Raw genomic sequence first — 26,358 nt, 5'->3', positions numbered from 1 at the left:
ATGTACTCAATACACCGACTCTAGCTTGTTTAGACCTCACTGCTTTAGCTGTATACTGCCTATACAATATCTTGGGCGTGAACCCCCGCTATTGAAACACCGCTATTCATGCTGCAGCGCGCTTCGTTGTATGAGAAGACACACCCAGCTGTAACAATGACACTACTATACTGTGTACATCAAGCGTGATTATTTCATCAGTATTATGGACAAAGTTCAAAAGTGCAATTCAAATATGCTCAGAATGTAGATTGAGCTCGCCTAGTGGTCATAGAGAAGTTATTGATTGTGGGATGATGATGTACGTGAGTGAGTATGTTTTTACGCCGCTTTTACCAATATTCACATATTGTACCCACATGGAAAAGCGACCACAGGTCTTTTTGGCGTGACGAGGGAACGCTTGCAACATGGGACTGTGTTCAGTTCATCATCGTGGCGGTATCAAGAATACATTATGTGAATCATGGAGACATGTCAGTTGTTAAGTAATGCCAATGCTGGCTTGTTTCAGCATCAAATAATGGACACATCACTCTGTCGCCGTGTCTCAGTGGCCTTGTTAGATACTGGGGTATGGTGACCTGTGGTCGAGAACTAGATGGCGTCATTAGTCTAGACGAGTACAAGCAGCCACACGCACACACACGCACGCACGCACACACACACACATACACACACGTCGCTGTCAGAGAGCGACGCCACCTCAAACCCCGTTTCACCTCGTCTCAGTAAAAAAATGAACGAGGCAAAGGTGGCCTTTGTCGCCTCTCGTGTTTGCCACGATGATAGGTATTGTGTGGAGAAAGACAATCAATTCTAGTTTAATAAATTATTTATTCAAAGTGTAGTGTAAAACGGGTGTGGTTGTATAAATATAACGTCCTCCATCGGGAATACATGTATAACACGTTTACAGCCAACAACAACGCAAACAAGGATAATTCAAATTCCGTTTGTTTTTTGCTGTTTTCGTTGAAAAGGTCTTGAAGCACAAATGCAAACATATTTCAATAATAAGTGAACGAGATCATATAGTCAATGAGTGCATTTAACAATCACGGAGTCTGTTGCATCAAGGATTCCAAGCATGCCTTCCTTTGGTCTATCATAAACGTGCGAATCAAACTCCACACACTGTCATATTCGGTGAGCTGTAGAGCGTGTCAGTGAGCACGTCAGAATATTATGGATTTGTCACACTCAGCGTTGTTTCTTCCACACTTGACTGGCTGCGGTCTGTGTATCTGACAAGACAGGAAACGGTTCTGTTTCGATCCGACGAAGCACCGTGTTGCCATTTTTGACACCACCATTATCGCCAGCGTCTCATCTTCAGGACACAAGGGCGTTTGGAATCGCCCGAAACTCAAACACCTTTGGCCATTTCCAAAACAAGAACTTTATCCAAACAACATGAATATCAGTTACCTCTCTTCCGGAATCTTCGAAACAGTTTCCGACCTTTTTTGGACGTCATTGACGACGAAATGGCGTTCTCAAATACTTGTCTTACACCTTCATTTGTCTTAGAAGAGCACTCCAGGTATCCAGTAGCTCCTATTCTGGCAGCCATTGCCATTCCTTCTCGATACTTCACCGGCCCCTGCTTTATACAGGTAACATTGGCATTTTCATAGTCCTCCCTCAGGTCCGACTTGGTGCCTACAAGTAGGATGGGTACATTCCCGCAGAAATCTCGGACTTCCGGCACCCACGTGTGTTCCACGTTCTGGAGACTGTCTGGGTTGTCCACGGAGAAGCAGACGAGAATCACATCAGTATCCGGGTAACAGATGGGGCGCAGACGATCATAGTCTTCTTGCCCGGCCGTGTCGAACAGCGACAGTTTAACCTGGAAAACAAAGTGGGTTCGTTAGACAACCTGAGTGATTGTTGTCAATATTGTCGTAAACACGTCACCTTAAACTATTGGAAACAAACGAAAGATGTTCGAGAGAACAAACTGGATGTATCAGAATTTGTCACTAGGAATAACATTTGTTCACATCGACTGCAGATTAAAGCTGTCTATTCATTTTGACAGTATTTTTCTAACTCTGATTTAAGACAAAAGATCGGCCCCTACGGCGGCACAGCAAGTTGTGATACAATAGGTACTGTAACTAGGCAAACGTCTGTTAATTTTGACAGTATTACTCTACATATCTATATTGCCGACTGTGGCGGTAAACAAAAACACCCTCATTTGTCAGGGCAGAGTACTTACTGTTTTATTTTTATAGATTACTTCTGTGACGTCGGAGTCGAAGACGGTGGGGAGGTAGCCGTTGGTGTGGAACACTCCCTTGTTGAATCTATATAGGAGGCAGGTCTTGCCACACTCCCCATCACCAACAACCACCAGCTTCTTCCGGATGACGGGGTGACCCTCCTCAACCTCTGTAATACAAACACAGTTGTTACTATTACACCTCCACAATACAAACGTATTTAGTAAACAGTTTAACGTTTTAGAATAAAACCATTACTTGACAAACAACTCAGTGCAGAATATACAAACTTAACAAATAACACTTATCACATAGCAACTGAAGCATTCGACTTTTACGACTGTGAAGTGAAGGGCGTGGCCTTTACCCAAAGCCCTGTCGTCGGGTGGGTGTTGGAGGGGTGGAGATGTGTCACGTCATGGTTCTGGTGCGACGACATCTGAGTTTAAACCTAACACAGTAAACCCTTACACTGTAGCATTACCTGAACAGAATCACTAACAACTGACACGTATCATCATAATGAGATGTTAGTGGTAATTTCCAAATACAGACTCGGAATGGTGAAGAGGGGAGGCTAATATAGGTGCACTTATTATCTGTGTAAAATATATATTAAAATAAATCTGAATATCAATTCATTAGTACTGTGGCCTGTATCTTAAGTCAGTTGTCGTATGTTTGGTTAGTCTGCAGTACAATGGGTACATTCCATTACCCTTAAACGGCCATATATATTATCAATAAATATATTTTGATCAAAGATATTTTCTCTTCACTTGTGTAAGTGAATCCCGAACCAAGTAACGCCCATGCCGGTTTATGTTGTCCAGGTAGGTGGCCCTACCTATGTCGCAAGCAAACATTAGATCATAATTCACTCGTCGAAATTCAGATCGCAACCAAACTTCCACTCACCTAATGGTTTAACACAGCGAAACATATTTCTGCTATCTAATCCAAGGTAGGTAATACATCGGTACAGCTGTCCCAGCCTGGTCGTCGTCGTCGGACATTAATCCCACATCGCTCTGTCGCCGTGGTATATATGCTACCGCCATACGGCCGAAAATAGCTCGGAATATCATTGGTTCATCGGAGGCCATGTTTATTTATATCGCAAAGCGTCGCAGCATAGATATAAGCTAAAATACATACATTCGAGTTTAGTAAGATACTGCAAATAATCTCACGTTTACTAATCATACTAAGAATATGTAGTATATATATTTAGGTTTCATTTAGTGTTGCACATGTTGAGTTACTGTAGAATAGTGTCGCCGAACGCAAAGGGAGCTAACTCTACTTCGTAAGGCGTTTCCACAAGTGACTTCGTACCGACCGGCCATGGACTTGGGTGTGGTTGTTTTCGCATTGTTCATGTTGAATGATGACACGTGGAGCCGTCGGCAAAGAGATTTACGACAGGATTTAATGCATGCTGACAGACACAGAGAATAACATAAGCAAAGAGGGAACCGCCCTGCCTGAACCCTATACATATATCCTTCAGGCTCTATCTGCACAATTTATTTTATTAAGAGGGAAAATTATGTGTTTTTGAGGGATACTCCCCCCATTATTTGGGAAATCTTTAGAACTGTGGGAGGATGCTACCCAGTTGTGTTGACATGGCAACGCTTTGTCTCCATGGTCTGGTGATCTGCTCGCAGTGCCTTTTGTGCGTACAATAATTACGAATGTGCGTTATTTAATAAACCATAGGGTCTAAAGTAAGTTTGACAGGTATTTGTTTACTGATGAAAGCCAAGCTGCATAAGTTGTATTAATATACATATTCCCAGGTCAGATAACCGTAACAATCCTGTGGGTTGTTTTTTTCTATACTTCTATCATGTATGTGTGGGCTGAAACCTTAACAGCAGAGTTAATCAATCATTGTTGTGTCACTGAGAACGGTTTACTATGACGGGATACATGCATTAATATGAAACACTTGCTCAAACAGGTATGCAGCCCTGACTGTTCTTAATTGTTTGATTTACACATTTTAAATCCTGGCTAGTTAATATGCATGCTTTGTCATAGGGCGAGGCTGAACTGATGATTATTATACACATGGAAACAAATATCGCAACATCCCATGCTGTTCATAGTATCTACATGTAAACTGTAGCAAAGGAGTTTATCCAAACCCCAATCTAATTTATTATATGGATAAACTGACCCTCCAGGAAAACTTCAATTTAAACGCAAAAAGAACGAAAAGCAAACATATTGACTATCGTATGATAGAAAGATCAAATAGATATTCTTTATTTCCTCCAATTGAATGAAGATTATATGCCGCAGACATAATTGCGTCGCATGATGTACATGGATTGGTGATATGTTTAAGCAGGCTTACAATATTGATTACTTCTGCACACACATCTCTTTCTAGTTCCATAATTCATTCTCATGGACATCCACCAAGCAGAAACGCAAGAAAAATGCCATCATCCTTCTCAGATCTTAACTGGTCATTCATCTCTGCGGGTAGTTTCCAGAGAAAGCGTTCATTACCAGATCTTGTACTGACATATCTTGACAGACGCAGTCTTGAATTAAGATGGATTGTTTCGATGAGATCTAATAGCAGTTCCTATTAATAAATCGACAATTATTTACATAGTTAAAAAGTGTATCGTTTAGGTTATACTATACTTCTGTTCAAGTTGTAGCATAATATATATATCGGGCGTTTTCTACTAAACTACCTTCCGAATTCACTTGACCAAAAAATAGCAACAAAGACCTAGGTGAGATTTATGATAATTATTTTACAAACTGTAATCATTTTGTAATAATTTGACCGAAAAATCATTGTACTGCTGGTCTTGCATTTGGCGCAATTTACTGAGAAGGTGCCAAAATTTAAACTTACACAAATGAGAGTTAATTCAAAAAGTGCATTAAAGAGTCATACATCATCAATAGCGAGTGTGACCACCCTGGGCATCCATACACGCCAACACACGTCTCCTCATTGACGCCGTCAGTCGGCGGATGACGTCAGCAAGAATCCTGTTCCATAACTCCGAGAGAGTCTGTGCAAGTTCCTGTCGGTTCGCCGGAGGCGGTACACGCTGTCTCAGCTGACGATCAAGATGATCCCAGAGATGTTCAGTGGGGTTCATGTCTGGAGAACGCGCTGGCTAAGGCAATACGTTGACGTTAACGTTGTGCAGGTATTCTCGAACAATTCTGGCGGTGTGAGGCCTTGCGTTGTTATGCTTCAAAGTGACTCCTCTTTCCTGTTGTCGAATAAAGGGCACCCCAAAGGGTCTCAACACTTCATCCCTGTATCTCTGGGCATTCAGATTGCCCCGGATGATAACAAGTCTTGTTGTTCTCAGGCCACAAATGCCGCCCCATACCATGTCGCGTACTCCATCAAATAGAGGACATTTTGCACTTCTTGAACTCTTGGTCTTCCCGATTTGTGCGGTCTTGGGTCTGTCCTGTTTGCATGCAGCGGTTTATCAATTTGCTGATGGTGGCTGCAGTTGAAGATTCTTGCTAGCTGACGTTGTGCTAGCTGACGCATTGGCCATACCGATCGCCCTGTCTCGTTGCGCTTGGTAAGTCTTGGCAGTCTGGTGCAACATATCAGGCATAACGACACTCGAATAGTGCAACATATCAGGAATAATGACACTCGAATAGTGCAACATATCAGGAATAATGACACTCGAATAGTGCAACATATCGGGAATAACGACACTCGAATAGTGCAACATATCGCATACAACATATCAGGAATAACGACACTCGAATAGTGCAACATATCAGGAATAACGACACTCGAATAGTGCAACATATCAGGAATAACGACACTCAATAGTGCAACATATCAGGAATAACGACACTCGAATAGTGCAACATATCAGGAATAACGACACTCGAATAGTGCAACATATCAGGAATAACGACACTCGAATAGTGCAACATATCAGGAATAACGACACTCAAATAGTGCAACATATCAGGAATAACGACACTCGAATAGTGCAACATATCGGGAATAACGACACTCGAATAGTGCAACATATCAGAATAATAACGAATAGTGCACATATCGGGAATAATGACACTCAATAGTGCAACATATCAGGAATAACGACACTCAAATAGTGCAACATATCGGGAATAACGACACTCAATAGTGCAACATATCAGGAATAACGACACTCGAATAGTGCAACATATCAGGAATAACGACACTCGAATAGTGCAACATATCAGGAATAACGACACTCGAATAGTGCAACATATCGGGAATAACGACACTCGAATAGTGCAACATATCAGGAATAACGACACTCGAATAGTGCAACATATCAGGAATAACGACACTCGAATAGTGCAACATATCGAATAATAACGATATCACTCGAATAGTGCAACATATCAGGAATAACGACACTCGAATAGTGCAACATATCAGGAATAATGACACTTGAATAGTGCAACATATCAGGAATAACGACACTCGAATAGTGCAACATATCAGGAATAACGACACTCGAATAGTGCAACATATCGGGAATAACGACACTCGAATAGTGCAACATATCAGGAATAACGACACTCGAATAGTGCAACATATCGGGAATAATGACACTTTAATAGTGCAACATATCGGGAATAATGACACTTGAATAGTGCAACATATCAGGAATAACGACACTTTAATAGTGCAACATATCGGGAATAATGACACTCGAATAGTGCAACATATCGGGAATAACGACACTCAAATAGTGCAACATATCAGGAATAACGACAACAATAGTGCAGCATAACGACACTCAAATAATAACGATATCACTAATGACACTCAAATAGTGCAACATATCGGAATAACGACACTCAAATAGTACAACATATCAGGAATAACGACACTCGAATAGTGCAACATATCAGGAATAACGACACTTGAATAGTGCAACATATCAGGAATAACGACACTCGAATAGAGCAACATATCGGGAATAACGACACTCAAATAGTACAACATATCAGGAATAATGACACTCGAATAGTGCAACATATCGGGAATAACGACACTCGAATAGTGCAGCATATCGGGAATAACGACACTCGAATAGTGCAACATATCGGGAATAATGATCAGTACTGGTACATGGCAACATGTTGGATATGATAGTCAATAAATTTGAAATATGTCCGAGTCAACTATATTTCACGAGTTACAGGTAATCCGTAATTCCGAGATGTGTCGATGTGTTCTTTATGTCACAGTCGTGTTGCTGTGTAAGATTAGTAAGATGTAGGCCTGACATAGTCTCCGGTTCCCAATTGCGCAGATCGATACTCATGCTGTTGATCACTGGATTGTCTGGTCCAGACTCGATTATTTACAAACCGCCGCCATATAGCTGGAATATTGCTGAGTGCGGCGTAAAACTAAACTCACTCAGTTTTCAACTAAACTAAACTCAATGAGGAAATCGGCATTTATTTGTGATAGTGCCTCCATATTGACGCTATTGACCTCTTCACAAACAATGTAAACAATGGAACAACTGGAGCCAGTAATTCAGTCTGCATAAAACAAGATGACAATGCTCATTGAAGAATTCCTAAAGGTTCATCACCTTAAACTTTATATATGTCTCTGTAGGTAATATTTCTTTTCAGAATCCGTTTATACAGACAACCAGACACAATTAATAGCATGAAGTTGTGACAGCCGAAAAACCCAATCTGTGGATCACGTCCCTGGAATTTGGCGTCCTCGGTGGAGTATGAAAGTTATGACGTCGTTCTGCACCACGCCCATATTTGCCCGCCAGTCAGCTGAATGAAACTTACATCCGCCCCGCGCGACGTTTATTGCTCCAACTGCATTAAAGGGTTTACTTTAATGGCTATATGTTACACAAAAAGGGATGTGGAGATTTTTACCATAAGACTTGCAGATTTAAACGATTTGGTTCCATGATGTATGGCAGACAATTGCGCCATTTGGTCTCGTGATGTGACACATGTATACAGCAGGCATGTCGATATGTATGTGTTGCTGGACTGACGAACCTGGCATGGCGATACTGAAATGTTTGGTTTTGTTTAGCAATATTCCAGCAATATGGCTGGACTGTCCCAGTTGATTCGAACCTGGCTGGCGTGAAGCTTCTATAGGTCGTCTTTCATACTGAAACAATGTATACCATTGTATACACTGAAATACCAGTATCACACAGCTATAGTGATTCCTCTGTTCATCCAGTGGCAAATGGGTAATCGATTATTATGTAGTGAATGTGTTGTTTTATCGTATAAGGGAGATTGCGTCAGGTATACTTCGAGGTTTCTAAATTCTCGGCAGGAGAGAGCAAAGTATTCTTACCAGTACTTCTGTATCTCGAGAATAAACTGCAATAGCGTATTTGAATATAGATAGAAATAAACCCTCGCTATGTTGTATTGTTAGGTATTTACTTCCCCTGTTGTTTCACGATTACAAACCCCTCATATTCCCGAGTCTGTGCGCAGTCACTCTTTATGTACTGACTGCAACAATTAGATACTCTGTTGATTGCTGGAAATAATACACGAGCTGAACATAACATGTCACTCTTTATGTACCGACTGCAACAATTATAGCTTAACATGGGGAAATTATCCTGAGGGTAACAACTCTGTCCTTCCAAGTCACTTGTAATAACGACACGGGGTCATGCACGTGAATTGCGCTCTGACCTAACCCGTAAGCTGTTACGTTTACTGCGACCACGCCCTGTCTCATGACACGAAAACCAACAGAAATTTTAATGATTGTTACTTATGAACCTTTTCCCCAAGTGACCAAAACAAAGTTAAAACGATTTTTCTTACTATGTCAAAGTGATCATTAAGCTATACGTTAATGGCATGTGGTCAGTTGGTGTCATTTGGAAGATATTTGACAAAAGGGTTGTCCCAAAAGTTGGGTTGACAGACTAGAGAGACCGTTGATTACTAGAAATAATACACGTACTGAACCACACAACGTGTCACTCTTGTCGGTCCAAGCGGCAGGAAATGAAGAAAACCACGGCAAAGGAATGAAGCAGGAGACAGGGCTTCTGGGTATAAACGCCAAGACCCATGGCCAACTGGAATGTTCTTGTACAATAAATAACAAAACCCTCGAACATAATGTTTTATGCAAAGACACTTTTAACGTCACCTGTGACAGTGTACTCGTCAGTGTTACTTTGTTAACGTTTACCTATTAAACCCCCTACGCCACAGCATGCTTGGCAGCTTGCACTTTACACATGCAGTTGGCTTTCTGACAGTTCTTGTTTTTTCAACTAACGCCAGTCTGTCTCTACGTTTTGGAACTTTTTCGTGTTTTCTTGTTCCATCACTTTGAGCATGCATTTTGTGGTTCCATTTCAGTGCAACAGGAGGCGTCTTTTTATATCATTAATTATTTTCAATTGTTATGTGTACTAAACCTTGAGCGAGAGTACATCAACACACAGCGGAGATCACAACAAACACTGCTCAAGGTAAGTAGCATCGCATTATAGTTTCTCGGACACAATACGTTGACCTGGGTATTTAATAAACAGTTCTGCCCACACTTCGTCCTCCCGTCTTTGCCCAGACAAACAGATGAGCAACAGATCCCAAATATACCCGGAAAACTACTAACTCCAGGGGCACCTTCACATATCCTGTACCATTAAATACGTAAGACCCGTGAAGATCCGGGTTAGAATTGATCTTCAGTAACCCATGCTTGTCCTAAGAGGCGACTAACGGGATCGGGTGGTCTGGCTCGCTGACTTGGTTGACACATGTCATTGTATCCCAGTTGCGTAGATCGATGCTCATGCTGTTGATCACTGGATTGTCTGGTCCAGACTTGATTACTTACAGACTGCCACTATATAGCAGGACTATTGCGGAGTGCGGCGTAAAACTGAACTCACTTACTCATGAAATACGTTAGCATCTATGAAGAGGAACATTAATTGTCATCAATAAATGCCGAATGGTGTTACACTATCATTTCCTTACTTTTGATAGTGAGTGAGTATGGTTTTACGCCGCGTTTAGCAATATTCCATCAACATCACGGCGGGGGACACCAGCAATGGGCTTCACACATTGTACCCATACTTTTAATACCAAGTCAAGGTGTCAAGTATGTTTATTCATGTTTTAGGCCGTTGGCCCATATACATGTAAATTTCAATACATAATTCATATATGATATCTACAATAGTTACACTTTCAATGATGTTTGCCTTCATTTAAGGCTATGAAACATATATTTACATACTTTGAGCATTAGTGTATCAATTGTCCGTCATCATGAGGCACTTCAACTTGAAGAATTTTGGATCATTACCAAAATACCATGGAAAATATAATTTTAATTCATTTTAATGTTCACGCACAAGTAGAAAATGATACTCATTTTCCACGTCAAGTTCACAAAGTGGACATATTCTTAAATCATCAAGTATGGACTATGAAGTAAGTGTCTATTTTTGTATACGTGATAGCCACTCCTTCACATTCATATATTGTGCTGGTCTGTTCATGTGTATCTGTATAAGCTCGTGTTCTTATTAATCATAGTTCAATTTTAGACGGTGCCCATACCACGGACAGTCTGTATGATACTAAATATAACCGAGACCACGTGCTTCGGGCATTTGACTGCCTGCGTCATACAGGTATGGTCTTCATTACAGATTATGAAGATCAAAACACACGCCGTCACGCCGGGGTCAACGAACTAACAGCCTGAACACAATACACTCGCAGTCACCGTCGGCTGTGCAGACCTACCTTGGGATTCCCCTCTGTTAGTCGGTGCTAAAAATAGAAAAGCTTTAAAAAGCAGCCAATCAGGGCTTCGGATAAATATAGCTAAACTCGATTTGTATAAGTAAGCAGATCGTGTGCTGTGGTTCTACAATCTGAACAACCAACAGAGTGACGACATCGATTCAACTTTACTCTGGTCAAGATACTCATATATACGAAACTTTCAAAATGTTCTGCTGTATGCAACGACAAGGTAAGAATGATTATAAAAATTGTGATGCGCTCGCTAAACAAGAAAGTGTTTTATAATGGACGTGAATGTTATCGTATTTATTTATTTATTTAATTTATTTATTTAACGTGACGTCACAGTTTTTCACGGGGAACATGAAAGGTGTTTTGATTATTCTAAAATAGATCTGTATAATGACTTAAATATATATGTAACTTCGCATCACAATTGCCACTGGAGGCGTTAATGACGTTCAGGTTAATAATAAAAAAAGTCATTTCGAATACGTTAAAATAATGTGGCTAACAAAGAATGGATTTACAATTTGTTTTTCAAGTACAGTCAAACCAGGGCTTCGACCTGACAAGCAAACGCTTTAACAGTTAGGCAACCTAATATCAGTGAATTTAATGAAAAATACAAGATACTATCTAACTATGTTGTTAGTTAGTTACTTAGTTAGTTAGAAATTGTGGTGCGCTAAACAGAAAGTGTATTATTATTTATTTATTTATTTTTTTTTTATTTATTTATTTATTTATTTATTTATTCATTCATTCATTCATTCATTCATTCATTCATTTTCATTCATTCATTCAATTGTTGTCTCGTCTTCCAGTGTCCTTGGAAGGGGTGGTGAGTCAGCCCCGTAAGAAGCTGGTGGTGGTGGGGGACGGGGAGTGCGGCAAGACATGCCTCCTCTACCGCTTTGCTAAAGACGAGTTCAACGAGCACATCTACATCCCTACTGTGTTCGAGGTAGATGTCACAACAGTCCAGCACTGCAACTCAGAGGTGAGCAGATCAACTCCTTATCAGCTGCAATTGTATCTGAATTATCTCATTGTGTGTCAATATGACGAAAGACAGTCTTCGTCCACAATAAGTGTTGAGAAAAGAGTCCTTTGATGAACAGATAATTAATTTGTTCTAGCCAAGTTTACCATGCATTAAAGCGTATTTACTGTTTACCTAAATATATGCTGGTCTATCCTAACACGTCCTTGTTGTTTTAAGGTGGAGCTGGTGCTGTACGATACCGCTGGACAGGAAGACTACGACCGACTGCGTCCCTTCTCCTACCCCGACACCGACATCGTCCTCATCTGCTTCTCCGTCAACAACTCCGACAGCCTCGAGAACGTCTCCTACAACTGGGCTCCTGAGATCCGACACTTCTGCGGCAACGTACCGGTGATCCTTGTGGGAACAAAGCAGGACCTGAGAGGCGAGACGCCCAGCACGGACTCCAAGGACTCCCCCAAGTCCAAGTCCGGGTTCACCACTGTCCAGCAGGGTGAGGAGATGGCCTACAGGATCGGAGCAGTGGCCTACATGGAGTGCTCAGCGAAACTGAACGACGGTGTGACGGAAGTGTTCACCAGAGCTGTGGCTGAAGCCATGAAGAAGAAGAAGAAGAAGAGGACTAAAACTGGCTCCGTGACATGTCCCTTCTTTGCTGTTAAATGACTGAAGTGATGTAGGGACTCCAGTGAACACGTTTCCAGACGTTGTGTAATAAAAATAAGTGCAGTTTTCATCACGAAGCCGTGATGTAGCCTTGTGGGTATAGTGTCCATCTGCCACATCGAAGGTCTGGGTTTGATTCCCCACGTGAGTACAGTTCGTGAAGCCCATTTCTTGCATCGCTAACCGTCACATTCCTGGAATAATGGTAACAGTGGCGTAAAACAATACTCACTCACTGATCTGTTCAAATACTCAGAACGATATCCAGTTCTCCAAGCCTGACATGGTCCACACACACCTGCTATACGGACATTCCAGGGAGTCGGACGGTTGATTCACGAGTATCTATAGATACTGAAGAAGGAAGTTGGTACACCATGGATGGCATCGTGATACAGGCCTCATCTGTTTGATACCAAACCAACCAACAAGATGGATTAATACTCGAGTGAAAGGGGCCACTTCCGATTGATATTGCTACACAGTATTTGTATTTTTCATTATGTACACTGGTATCAGGTGGCCTAATACTTCTCAGGTCGAAGCCCAGGTTTGATTGTACTTGTAAACAAATTGTACATAAATTCTGTAAGCCACATTCTTTTAACATATTCGAAATGGCAATATTTAGTAATAACCAGAATATCATTAACGCGTCCAGTGACAATAGTGATGCGAAGTTACATATATACAGTATGTAAGTCATAGTATAGATCTATTTAAGAATAATTAAAACACCTTTCATGTTTTCCGTGAAAGACTGTGACGTCATGTTACCCTGGCCCCCCACCCCGGGGCTGTTGAGAGGGGAGGTATTTCATCCATGTTGTTTATGTGTTGTGAAGTATCTGTGATATTGTTTACCGCCACCTGTGCAATGGCATTTATGGATTGTTGACTTAATAAATTATTAATTAAAGTGTGCTTTCTGCATTTCTTCTTACGGTTACTGACGAACTGTCCTTGCTAATGTCGTTAAATCAGATCGTTTTCCTCGACATGATACCTTCAGGAAGACAGCTATCGTAGCCGTGAAGAGACATATCGGAGTACAGGCTCTGGTTTGGATGAGATCCCTAGAAAGCATTGAGTCTCGTAGGCATGGGTTCATGATACTGGTAACACATTGATTGTGTAGCATCACCTCTGTCAGTCAGAGATTCAGGGTATGGTGAGGTGAGGTGAGGTGAGGTGAGGTGGTTTATAGCCACTTAGAACATTTATTTAGATATATTTACTGCGGGCCAAGTTAGTGTCGCAGGAAAGCCCGACATTGTAATGTAATGTAATGTAATGTAATGTAATAATATTTTGGGGACATCAACGCAGTAATGTTAGAGGTCTAACTGGTATTTCTTTCCACTTATGAAACATGAATAAAATATGTTACACACAAATGCTCCTACAATATAGAACAACATCATTTACAACCTCCTAATCTGACAATCATCTTTAATGATTGACTTCTCTGATACCAGAAACACGTAAAATGTTATTGGAATATAATATTGATATGCTCAGTATCTATATAAATATGCCCAACAGGTCTGATGGGAAAGTAGTCTATATTATATTAAGCTATGATTCGCTGACCATTCCACCATAGCTGAACCAGTTTAGAGACGTCAGAAATATACAGCCTGGAATCAGTGGCAGCCATCTTGTACATGGATACAAAATAAACACACAAAATCTTTATTAACTGCAGCTACTTGGTATCCATAAGAACTTAACATACCAGCCAATCAAGGGCGGCGTTAAGGGCAACATTCAGTATTCTAAGATACTAGGCACAGTTACCTCCCTTTGTCTACTGTGGGCGCCTTCACAATTCACAGGAATGTTGTTTTATTAAGATGCAAACTGCTTGTGATGCTTTACTGTCAGAATGTGTAAAATAGGTTAAGTTCTATGTACGTTCATTCCATAACGTGACTTTGCACGCGTGCGTATGTGTGAGTGTGTGCGCTGAAGAATGATCACCAGAATAATCGCTTGACAAACTATAAGTCACGTTAATCAGAGGCCATATACCGGACTAGCATGCATGGATGACAGACAGGCAGATTGTTTATTCAAGTCTCACTTTGTATATACATTAAAATATAATACAAGACATACATTCACATAGCATATATAACATTATAAGATGTACACAAACCACTCCTTTTGGAGTTAGGAGAGACTAGACAAACATTAAAATACATACAACTTTATAAGGTATTAGTGATATAAAATACATTTTCGCAAAATACATTTGGATTGTATTGGAAAAATTTGATTAAGGTCTGCATGAAAGACAAGGGGATCATGCTTCATGGCTGTGTGTTCCTTACTAGTCTCTAGAGGTTGTAAATACGCAAATTGAAAATACTTCAATTGTCAATATAAATATGGAACCTAAATCTGCTAGACTGACTTATGTAATCACACTTGTGTAATAACGTACTGACCTGAATAGTAATTATAGAATAATTACAAACTGACCTTTGTAAAAACAAGTAATGGCGAGTTGGTAAGATTTTACGCCACTTTAATCAGTATTCAAGACGTTATCACGGCGTGGTTTTGCACTCGATATACAGTATCTAAAAAAACATTTTCCAGTATGGGAAAGAGAGTCACGCAAGTCGCTGAGTCAAGTTGAGCCCCTTTGGTTCACCAGGAACTTTGACCGTGGGTTCGAATCACAGGGGTTCGAATCACTGTTCGGACAATAATTTTAAATTTAAAAATCCAGACTTTTGCAATCGTGTATACACTTAGTCTGTCGTACAGACCCTGAAGCAAATATATCCAAGAAAGCCCACGCAAGTCTAGAAAATGTGGCAGGTCTAGATTTCCACAGCTTCTGAAAACGAAGAAAGTCCCTGGGCTCCTTTTATTGTATTTACAATTTTAATTTAAAACTTTTATTTTCTGTAAAATATGTTCATTTCAGAGACTAGCTGTTGGTCTAGTATACACTGTGTATTTTATGTAACGAGTGTATACACTGTGTATTTTATGTAACGAGTGTATACACTGTGTATTTTATGTAACGAGTGTAACGGTATAATTTTCTAAAATATTCATTTCTTCACCGATTTCGTTCAAATTTGGAACATATTTTATTCATAACATATAAAAAGCAATACACGATTGCAAAAGTCTAGATTTTTATTTTTAAAATCATTGCCCAAACAGTGATTGTCCCTGATTGGGCACAATAACCCATGCTCAGTGGTTTCACTGAAGTACTATGTACAGTGGTCAACACCTGATACCTGCGTCACTTCCGGCTCCAAATTAAAAATCTAGATTTGTTAATATCTACATCAGAAGATAAAACCAAAACAAAGACCTGTTTTTAAACAAAACAATTAATTTATCGTTTCTGTTTTCTTATGTATTCAGGAAACAAGAAACATATACAGCAAGATCATTTGTTGTCAAATTTTGCAGATTTTGAATCCATAACACAGATTACACTGCAAGCAAAAGCAGCAGAGAAGAACAGGGATAAACAACAGAAGATAAACAACAGAGGATAAACAACAGAGGATAAACAACAGAGAACATAAGAATGACTTGAATCAGGTGTTACTGTCACAAAGTTGGCTAGGCTCGCTGACTTGGTTGACACATGTCATCGTATCCAATATAGCAGGAATATTTTATTTGTGTGGCATATTTAGAATTTGGTGAATCAGATATGGACAGACTTTATGGATGAAAAAAAGCTATATTCGGGTGATGCGACGTTTCCTTACATATTTTTGTATCGTTGTCAAGCAAGTCAGGTTAAAAACAGGGATATAAAATCTGATGCGGTTGTTATATATCGGATAATATTGCTGAGTGTGGCGTATTACAACAACCAACCACAAAGTTAGACACTTCGGTCATTAAAACTTTTTTGTTAGTTTAAAACATAATAGTGTATTAACAAATGAAATATAAGAAAGAAAATAGTTAACACCAAGCGTCTTGTCATATACCTGCAGTCTTCTTCCCAATACTGACACAGGAGAGAGAGAAGGAGTTACTCCCCCTAGAGGTGGCGCTGTCTAACGTTATTGGGACACTTCCGGGTTATTGTCGTCACAATCACATGAAGTTTGGTAGCTCAGTTTAGTTGACTAACAGGTGTTGCGAATTAGTAATTGTGATAGTTATCGAGAACAACCCATACACTCAGAGTCGCCATGGATTTCTTTAAGAAAAAGCCTACCGTGGAACGTAAGTTACCTACTTGATCAGACGTTTTTCAGTCTTTTCAAATTTTAGTGAATGACAAGGTATTGTGGCCGTTATCCTGAAAACAACCTAATGTTCTAATTCTGAATGACTCTTAGTGGTAAACTCTAAGTATCATTACGTTCATCCGCTTGTTCCATTTCGTTGCTACTGGGTATATCACCATAAATCGTATCATAAATTCCAAGGTTATGGAATCCTACAGAATACCTACGTTTGACATTTTATGCCTAGGATTCATATATTGCGAAATTTTAATACAAACAGTCGTATGTCGTTGTCACGCTGATGTCATGATTACTGACGGTTTGAAAATGTGAACGTTTAGCATGTTCATTTGTTAATTCAAGATAAACAACCTAACGTGAAACGTCTTTACTGCATGAACATTATATCAGTCAGCATATGACTGAATGGATATGATCAGGAGGATATTGATAAACACGATGGTACAATTGCGTCAGAACAAAACACAGTCTTACAGGCTCATGAAAAAACATGTGTACGAGTTCCGCCCGTAACCCTCGCTTAAAATGTCAAAGTGTAAATTGATGTTTTTGTGAAAATAAAAAATTATAAAGGGTTAGGTTAGTGTTAGTATGTATCAGAGCGGATACTAACTCACTATTACTTATAAAAAAAGCGGGGTTACAGGCTTAAATCTTCCCCAAACATGTTTATGTCTTGTTTTGATGTTAAAACGTTCTTGTTAAAGGTCACATACAACAAAAAAAAAACATAATTAAAACACAATTATCACTTATTCATGACATATATTATACATTACTGATTATGAAAAAACAAACAAAATTATAAGCGTACAATCGCAAATCGAAAGTGCGATATTTTGTACTTAGGTTTACTTGCCTCGAAACAAAGCACCTGGGATACCGAACCCAATCAGAGCGGGTGGGCATGCACTTAAGTGTCATGAAGCATTTCATTGGCTGGTTCATTTGCCGATATGCTTAGGCCTTTTTGTGTGTGTATAGAGATGTTGGGTTTTGTAAATACATGCTCATTTTTTGTGCATAACATTTGGCAATCAACAGACATCATAACATGTCATGTGTACAAGTATCACACCTGCCTGTCTGTGTAATTACATAATGTGACAGACACATAACTCGGGCCGTAAATCAATGCGTTTTGTTTATGGTGTATAGCCTCATAGATGTTAAGTTCAAATTGCATGAGGTCACTGATCGAAGTTGTGTATTGCATATTGTCATTAGCAGGCAGACACACAGGTGTCAATAAATCAGACATTGAGTTTTGTCTGTGACAAAGACACATCTATATCACAGTTAGAAATTCTGACAATGTTAAATAATGACGTTGCTTTTAAGTATCGAACTGAGGAAGTGACTCCGTAAGAACGTGTGGTGAAATAGTAAAATTAAATCATATACACAGTTAAATCGGTAATCTACTGTCATAACTTATAAAAAGCTCGCACCTGTGAAATATCAACAAAAGTCAAAACATTAGAAAAATAGCTCATATCAAAGCCTACTCTGAGTACTCACCGCCAGCGAAGGGTTTCCGTCTTGAAATGTCGAACGCTTTACTGGTTGACACATAGCTGAGGAGATCTAGATCCTTAACATGGTTCTTTTATGTGAGTAGATTATTTGCTATTGTTGTTTGTGTACACAACCAAGATTAGACTACTCCTGCTCACGACCTTATAATCGGGGAATCCCCGCTTCAAGCTGCACGGTTCGAACCTATTCACCGCGAACCTATTTTTCAACCCCATAAGTTGAATTTGCATTTTTGATCAGTTGTTACTGTAAGTCGATACCGAAAGGTATCAAAGTCTGCAAAGTTGTGTTTTACGTTGCATGTGACCTTTAAGGGATGTAGTGTGAGAAACCTGTTTCTGGTGTCACCAGCAGTGATGTTGATAGGAATGTTTGGTACACCTACAAAATACCGGATACCTACCAACCATGCTTTAGTGCCGCACTTCCTATTATAGGGAAGCGTGAACTATAAAATTCGAAAAGATGGGAGAGCATCAAAATAAAAAAATAACAATTAAAATCGGAATATTTGGGACGACTTGTTAGTAAAACTAACCGACGATTTTGAAAATGAAAGTTAAGTTATCACAAATATAAAGTATATATGTGTTTGAAAAGAACGGAGCTACAGAATTCTGGGAGTTGAGCGAATGAGTGTGGTAACCCATATCACATTTCTTAAACTAACCCTAAAGGAGATAGTAACAGATATCCAAGGGCTAAAAAAGTAAGCTGCACTAAGATAACGAAGTACTAAAAACTTGAGTCAAGTTGCGCACATAGTTTGCGTAGACATACATATAACATATATATGATAATATTTATTATATAACACTTAATAATATCTATAATATTATGTATAATATATAGGGGTGAAACAGTATAACGCGGTATTAGTAGAACCGCAATATTTGGCCTTTGGCTCGGTGTACTGTAATGCAATCCAAAAATTCGGTGTTAGCCATTTAAATGACAGTTTTGTTCATTCAAAGTAACAAAGATTATGGTTATTTTTTCCCCATGTTATTAAGCAATGTAAGGTTTGGCTCTTGTCAATTTCCTGCATTGTTGTCATGTGCCGAACTGAAACGGACCAAACCGAAGGCATTGTACCACAATACGTCCCGTACTGTGGTAAGACCATACAGTTTCACCCCTAATAATATAGCATTAAGCCCATTAAGATTTATTTAACATATTGTATATAATATAACATTTTGAAGATATTTAAGTGCTAATATGGTGTATATTGTATGTGATGATTTTATAAATAAAAATATGATTATTATTATGTCTTTATCAATATCATCAGAGCAAATTCGTCAGAATGATCGGGTGTTGAAGAAACAACAGAGAGACATTGCCAGAGACAGGGGTGCACTGGAGAGAGAGGAGAAGAAACTGGTAATTATATAGATTAGGCCACAATTATGAATTAACATTATTAATCTTCTGATTTTCATGCACAGTTTCACTCTTCTTTGCTTGTATAGTTTGCAAACAAGTTGTTCAGTTTATTTGTAATGTACTTTACATGTAGCATGAAAGTTTGGTGTCCGTGTGTATGTGTACATAATGTACATAGGTACATAATGTACATGGCCATGTTCTTATTTAGTATGGTAAATTCACAGTACTTAGGAGGGATTCCTTTCTATCAAACATAAAGGAAGTGTTACATCTGAAATATATTTTCTAGCACATAATCGGTCGGTCTGTGTGACTGATACACTCTTGAGACTGATGGTGAGAGTACTCACCAAATAGCAGTCTACCCAGTCCAAATATGGCTCCAGCTTACTAGACTCAACAGAATTTTACTAGACTCTAGTTCTGTGCCAGTTCCTGGTGTTGCAGACAGGATTACAGAATGCAAAGGTTGAATTAAGATTCTGTGAGATTTAACTTGTTCCTGTCAAATCATGCCCGGGGTTGTTGCAGAGTACTAAAACTGTGATAAAAACGGCGACTCCCATACCTTCATACAGAACTGCTGTAGTGCTAACACCCCATGTACTCCTGTCTCCTTGCGACATGTTTCATACCATACATGTTTCATACTGTTGGAGTCTGTCCAGACTTTCTATGTATGCTGATACAGACCTGATGTTTTGTGTTTCAGGAACTGGAAATAAAAAAAGCTGCAAAACAAGGCAATAAGCAGGTAACTTGAACATGTTCAAGTAGATTCATTTTGTTTTACAAGTGTTGAACATACAGTTAGTGAAACATGACATTGGATGCTTGTGTCAACTGAGTATATCGGGAGTCTGAGCGAAGCAGAGGAAGACATGTTATACTCACTAAACTCAATACAGTGGAACATTATGCAAGAACCAGCTCATGTTGGGGACTTTTACACAACAAGTGACAAGTATTTGATAATGTTCTGATTTTTATTACTTGAAAACTAAAAATGTATACTATGTCCTATATAAACTTATGCAGTAGTATACAAACAAATGGTATTTCTGTCATCGGTTTTGGAAATCAACAGTTTTCAGTATTTGTAAACACAAAATATGTCTTTTTGAACAGTAACAAACATATTTTTATCACATGACTATCATATGTATGATCAGTGCCACATGAAAGACTGTCACCATATGTCCATTCAGACAGTTTGTAATGTTCATGACTTTCTTCCACAGGCTGCAACTATCCTGGCAAAGCAACTGGTACAATTACGCAAACAGAAAACAAAATCCTATTCCATGGGTTCCAAAATTCAGTCTATAGGCAACCAACAAAAGGTTTGTATCCATATCTCTTGAGTTGAGTTTCAGTGTCCAGTGGTCACAGTCATTGCTGTGGAATAGGTTGTAAAGCACAGCTGTTGTTGTAGTGAAGTGTAGGATGTTAGCTGTGACATACTGTCAGCGACTGCTTGCACTGATGAGTGACTCATCTGTTGTTGTAGTGAAGTGTAGGATGTTAGCTGTGACATACTGTCAGCGACTGCTTGCACTGTGACTCATCTGTTGTTGTAGTGAAGTGTAGGATGTTAGCTGTGACATACTGTCAGCGACTGCTTGCACTGTGACTCATCTGTTGTTGTAGTGAAGTGTAGGAAGTTAGCTGTGACATACTGTCAGCGACTGCTTGCACTGGGACTCATCTGTTGTTGTAGTGAAGTGTAGGATGTTAGCTGTGACATACTGTCAGCGACTGCTTGCACTGGGACTCATCTGTTGTTGTAGTGAAGTGTAGGATGTTAGCTGTGACATACTGTCAGCGACTGCTTGCACTGTGACTCATCTGTTGTTGTAGTGAAGTGTAGGAAGTTAGCTGTGACATACTGTCAGCGACTGCTTGCACTGGGACTCATCTGTTCAGTTACACATATTTGAGATGGTTCAGCTGCAATGATGTAAATACTCGATATGTTATCTCCCTTTACTGATCCACTGCTTCAGTGTACTCCGAGATGAGGTTCCTGCAGGAGGAACTAAGACATAAGGACATCAGAGAAACATGAAAGTGATATGTCTCTGTTTTATTACAGTTGATGAACTCGAACATGAAAATGGCCACTGCCATGGGCACAACCACTAAGGTAAGTCGTAGCTGATTCCCACTTCCAGTGAAAATCTCAAACACTGGCCGGTTTTAAGTTGATCGTCACAGTAAGTCTGTCATATTCCTCTACTTTATACAGATTTATGGTAATCTATGGTATTTTCAAACAATATTTTACTTTGACATGTATCAAAACATGTTTCCAACTGAATATGGCAAAGAATATTCTGGAGAAGCAGTGTTTGGTGTTGAGTTGTTACCGAGGTTATGTGATGTTGTAGACGATGACGCAGATGAACAAGGTGATGGATCCGCAGAAGACCATGAAGGTGATGCAGGAGTTTGAGAAGGAGTCGACCAAGATGGAGATGTCAGAAGAAATGAGTGAGTTCAGTATTTTCTGCTGCTGTGGGCGGCAGTTTGAAACAAGATGGCTTCATTTGTCTCAGAAGAAAGAGATCAGCAAAAAATTGATGGACACTTTCCTGAATAGGCAACTTGCCATGGTTCAGATTGTTGTGTTTGTAGATCCCAGGTGTCTAATGATTGTAACCTTTGTCAAGGTCATACACAAGGGTGAAGGCCACATTTAAACCAGCCCTGTCTGCCGCACATAGTGGACATGTGGTGATGTAGCCGAGACAGTTCTGGGTGGCATTAATCGAAACTCAAGTCAACATTTTGCAGACTTGCCATGATATTCCGAAAAAGGTTCACATTAGTATCAGTGTAAACTCAGAACTGTCATGTATACAAACAAACTAGGGTGTTTCCGTTATGAGTGGAAATATTTACTGTTGTAGACAATGTTCAGTTGTTGCTGGGGTTGTATCCGGGAATTACACAGCTATTGTTTCTGTGTGTTGCAGTCAGTGATACTCTGGACGACATCCTTGACGAGTCAGGTGACGAGGAGGAGGGTGACGCCATCGTTAACCAGGTGCTCGATGAGATTGGCATTGAGATCTCCGGCAAGGTGAGGGTTTTCTCCATCTTTCTAGTGTCAACATTGAACTACGTCTCCTGATAACTTTCTTAGAATATGAACAGGTATATAAACATATATACAGTCGACGTAACGTATGGTGAGCCATGCCATCTTTCCGAGACATATATACTCCCAGCACACCACACTTCATAGAGCTGACTCAGATCGGCAGAATTTGTGCTGATACCAGCAAGTACTGTGTCTGACCATTCCAGTCAAGTATACTCCAAGTGTATCTGATATGTGCAGTCCATGTCAGATTTTCTTAACTGAATTGCCATGTGACTTTCTAAAAAAAGTATAGTGTGGGAACCCTAAAATATATTACCAAGGGTCAGCAGTACTTACATGAATATCCCCATGGTCACCAGTACTTACAGGTATATCGTCATGGTCACCAGTACTTACAGGTATATCGTCATGGTCACCAGTACTTACAGGTATATCGTCATGGTCACCAGTACTTACAGGTATATCCCCATGGTCACCAGTACTTACAGGTATATCGTCATGGTCACCAGTACTTACAGGTATATCGTCATGGTCACCAGTACTTACAGGTATATCCCCATGGTCACCAGTACTTATAGGTATATCGTCATGGTTACCAGTACTTACAGGAATATCCCCATGGTCACCAGTACTTACAGGTATATCGTCATGGTTACCAGTACTTACAGGAATATCCCCATGGTATCCAGTTATCCCCCATGGTCCATATAGCTGGAGTATTGTCGAGTGCAGTGTTAGCTGTCGAACTGACAAAACTGTAGCCAGAGATGAGTGAGGGGTGGAGTGACACATATAATGTGCGTGTTCCAGATGGTGAATGCCCCCTCAGCACATGGTGGAGCACTAGGAGAGTCTTCGAAGAGAAATGCAGCCGATGATGAGATCGAGAAGCAGCTGGCAGCTCTCAGGGACTTGTAGTTGGACTTAATTGTATCATGCACAGTGTCTTGTGTCCTCACTGCAAGCAGAGGTACTAGGGGAGACAACTCTGTTTCCTTCTTTTCATCACAGAGGTCAGCACAAGAAGCAGGGAAGACAGCATTATCCTGATGTATTTTGTTATGAAATCTTCACATGGATGAAAGTTAAATTGATAACTGCCTGAACATTGTGTATTATTTAAATTATTTGGGTTTGGGAGTTAAGACAGGATAACATTAAGTGAAACCTGGCAGCCGCTGCACAGCAAGACACATCCGAGTGGATGGCGTCACAACCTATGGTCATTTACATCTGTACGAAACACAAGTTTATTCCAAATGAACATTTTTATACTGTCAAGACCTGTCCCCACTTCCGAGGATAGTTACAACTTGGTGCATCCCACGTCTCCTGTGTTGACTCCTGGCATGGATGCCTCTGTTACCATGGTTACTCGTCATCCATCAGCCTCCATGGTCCTCATCACTGTATCATTTCATCAGAACATTGTGTTGATCATGGTGATTTTCATGTACATGAAAGATGATGTGGTGTTGACAAAAGCCTGTGATTTATATTTTATGTTTGTTGTTCAATATATCAGCGTTAACTGTTCAGTTGAATGATTCAAAGGCATTATGATATCTGTGTACTATTGCATATATTGGCCGTATTGTGAAACAGTTCTTCATGAATCGCTATCACGAGGTTGTGCATGGTACTTACTGTATAGCACAGGTATTGTGAGGGAGTTCCTTATGTGTCACAAGGCTGTATATGGCACTTACTGTTTGTATAGTAACACAGTATGGCAGGTGTATTGTGAAGTTCTGCACACCTCAGATGTACTTGAACGGGACGCAGCAGGAACTTGTGTCAGACTCGTCATGAAGTGACTGAATCCATTGTCAGTGCAAACCCGCCTACTCCACTGATTATTTATCAGATTAAATTGTTTATCATCATCATCATATTGTTTATCTTTGTAGGTAGTTGGTTTAGCTTTAGTTCTAAAATTGGGTTTCTCAAATATGTTTGATGGGAGCTGACAGGTTTAAGAGACAAATTCCATGTTTATAGTTCGTTTTATTGGTCAGCTTGCTGGAAGTCAGACATGCCTAGTCACTCTAGTACTGGAAGATCTCTGCTGATGACATCAGTATTGCATTGTTATTATTCCCATTAATTACCTCCCTTGGTATGTATTGTACACCCTGTGCTATAGTTTTCTTCCCCGTGTCTAAATCTTAGTCAGGTGAAACTCTGAAACCATTGACTAAGGCTCTATCTCAATCTCCTGAACATATGCTGCCTTCGGATACTCAGCGGCTGGGATCAGTAGTTCATCCATTAATACAAAACACACACTGGTATATACATCGAGGGGTACAGTTAAATCAGGCTCTCAAAGCCACTGTTTTATCAGCTTGGAACAATTCCAGTAAATGTTTTAGTTGTTTGATGATGTTAGGAATGAGATATTTATTGTCTGTCACATATAATTCCTGCCCTATGCATGAGGTTGATATGACATCTAGAGGATATTGTTACTGTATTTACCTACACTGTGTGTAGATCAACAGTTGTTAAATAATGTATGCCAGGGGGTTAAATAAACACACGAATAAACAGTTGTTTACTTGAGCAGAATTGATAGATTATTTAATCAACAGTTCGATGCAATATTTATGTGTGTATATATGTGTAAATGTGTACATTTTGCCTCTTACCTATTACAAGAAAATAAATAACTTTCAATTTTATTTTGTCTGTTGCTGTGTCAGAGAGAACCATGAGAGTCAGAGATATAGAATCTGACACTTCTTGAAATTACAAATATCAAAATATAACTTTGCACTGCCCCTCTCCAAAAAATATGGAAGGTGATCCCCAAAATTTGAAAACAAATCATTCAAATGTGTTAAAGTTATTGGTTGAACTGATATTCCCTTCTGTTTTTTAAGTTCAAAATATGCAAACTGATGCAACTTTCAAAAATTAGAAAACTTTACACAGCACGTCTTCTTCAGACAAAGAAGCTATTTTCCAAAAATGAAAACATTTCTGCCTACTTCTGTGTAAGTCATTGGTTGAAGAAACATGTATCAGTTCAAATTCTTAAATTGCTGCTGTAATTCTTTAAAAAACAACCCCTAAAACATCATTATCAAAACTTGCACTGCACCTCTCCTTCAGACTAAGATGGTGGTCCCCAAAAAGAAAAGAATCCAACCCATAGTTTTTAGGTTGGGGGGTTCATAAAATTCTGTGTATAATACGGAAAAATTACATATGAGAAAGCTTCGACCATACCAAGTCCACCCTTGGTTTACATGCAAGAACTCTCTTAATCTTATCTGGTTTCCCACCCCAGAGAAACTTAAACAACAATCTGTTCAATTCTTTTAGGAAATG

At 39.6% G+C, this 26,358-nt stretch overlaps 3 protein-coding genes across 3 annotated transcripts; 2 read left to right on the top strand and 1 right to left on the bottom strand.

Annotated features, from left to right (window-relative positions):
* Nucleotides 1–821: 821 nt before the first annotated feature.
* LOC124263732 (rho-related GTP-binding protein RhoA-B-like) lies at nucleotides 822–3,311 on the bottom strand. The gene is made up of 3 exons (XM_046698395.1): nucleotides 3,153–3,311; nucleotides 2,231–2,403; nucleotides 822–1,855 (listed from the first exon to the last, which is right to left on the bottom strand). The coding sequence occupies exons 1-3, from the start codon at nucleotides 3,175–3,177 to the stop codon at nucleotides 1,424–1,426; spliced, it is 630 nt and encodes a 209-aa protein (XP_046554351.1). The 5' UTR covers nucleotides 3,178–3,311; the 3' UTR covers nucleotides 822–1,423.
* Nucleotides 3,312–11,108: 7,797 nt separating this feature from the next.
* On the top strand, nucleotides 11,109–13,654 carry LOC124263743 (ras-like GTP-binding protein rhoA). The gene is made up of 3 exons (XM_046698448.1): nucleotides 11,109–11,286; nucleotides 11,885–12,060; nucleotides 12,283–13,654. Exons 1-3 carry the CDS (start codon nucleotides 11,262–11,264, stop codon nucleotides 12,733–12,735), a joined length of 654 nt encoding a protein of 217 aa, XP_046554404.1. The 5' UTR covers nucleotides 11,109–11,261; the 3' UTR covers nucleotides 12,736–13,654.
* A 3,130-nt stretch (nucleotides 13,655–16,784) lies between these two features.
* Nucleotides 16,785–25,706, top strand: LOC124263741 (charged multivesicular body protein 2b-like). Its single transcript, XM_046698447.1, has 8 exons — nucleotides 16,785–16,956; nucleotides 19,816–19,907; nucleotides 20,626–20,667; nucleotides 21,155–21,256; nucleotides 22,009–22,059; nucleotides 22,304–22,406; nucleotides 22,892–22,998; nucleotides 23,833–25,706. Exons 1-8 carry the CDS (start codon nucleotides 16,923–16,925, stop codon nucleotides 23,938–23,940), a joined length of 639 nt encoding a protein of 212 aa, XP_046554403.1. The 5' UTR covers nucleotides 16,785–16,922; the 3' UTR covers nucleotides 23,941–25,706.
* Nucleotides 25,707–26,358: the final 652 nt, after the last annotated feature.

The sequence above is a fragment of the Haliotis rubra genome, unplaced genomic scaffold (genome assembly GCF_003918875.1).
Source record: "Haliotis rubra isolate DU_JTF1 unplaced genomic scaffold, ASM391887v1 Scf897, whole genome shotgun sequence".
Classification (NCBI taxonomy): Eukaryota; Metazoa; Mollusca; class Gastropoda; order Lepetellida; family Haliotidae; genus Haliotis; species Haliotis rubra.
Note: the sequence above shows the minus strand (reverse complement) of the source record. Positions and strands in the feature narration are given on the sequence as shown.

What these genes read in the sequence shown, in the direction of transcription:
- LOC124263741 (XM_046698447.1), top strand. Translation starts at nt 16,923, where the DNA reads ATGGATTTCTTTAAGAAAAAGCCTACCGTGGAAC. An exon ending in CCATGGGCACAACCACTAAG is followed by an intron (nt 22,060 to 22,303) that starts GTAAGTCGTAGC and finishes GTGATGTTGTAG; the next exon opens with ACGATGACGCAGATGAACAA. An exon ending in GGAGATGTCAGAAGAAATGA is followed by an intron (nt 22,407 to 22,891) that starts GTGAGTTCAGTA and finishes TGTGTGTTGCAG; the next exon opens with TCAGTGATACTCTGGACGAC.
- LOC124263732 (XM_046698395.1), bottom strand. Translation starts at nt 3,177, where the DNA reads ATGTTTCGCTGTGTTAAACCATTAG. An exon ending in TCGCTGTGTTAAACCATTAG is followed by an intron (nt 2,404 to 3,152) that starts GTGAGTGGAAGT and finishes TTTGTATTACAG; the next exon opens with AGGTTGAGGAGGGTCACCCC. An exon ending in TAATCTATAAAAATAAAACA is followed by an intron (nt 1,856 to 2,230) that starts GTAAGTACTCTG and finishes TTTGTTTTCCAG; the next exon opens with GTTAAACTGTCGCTGTTCGA.
- LOC124263743 (XM_046698448.1), top strand. Translation starts at nt 11,262, where the DNA reads ATGTTCTGCTGTATGCAACGACAAG. An exon ending in CTGCTGTATGCAACGACAAG is followed by an intron (nt 11,287 to 11,884) that starts GTAAGAATGATT and finishes CTCGTCTTCCAG; the next exon opens with TGTCCTTGGAAGGGGTGGTG. An exon ending in TCCAGCACTGCAACTCAGAG is followed by an intron (nt 12,061 to 12,282) that starts GTGAGCAGATCA and finishes TGTTGTTTTAAG; the next exon opens with GTGGAGCTGGTGCTGTACGA.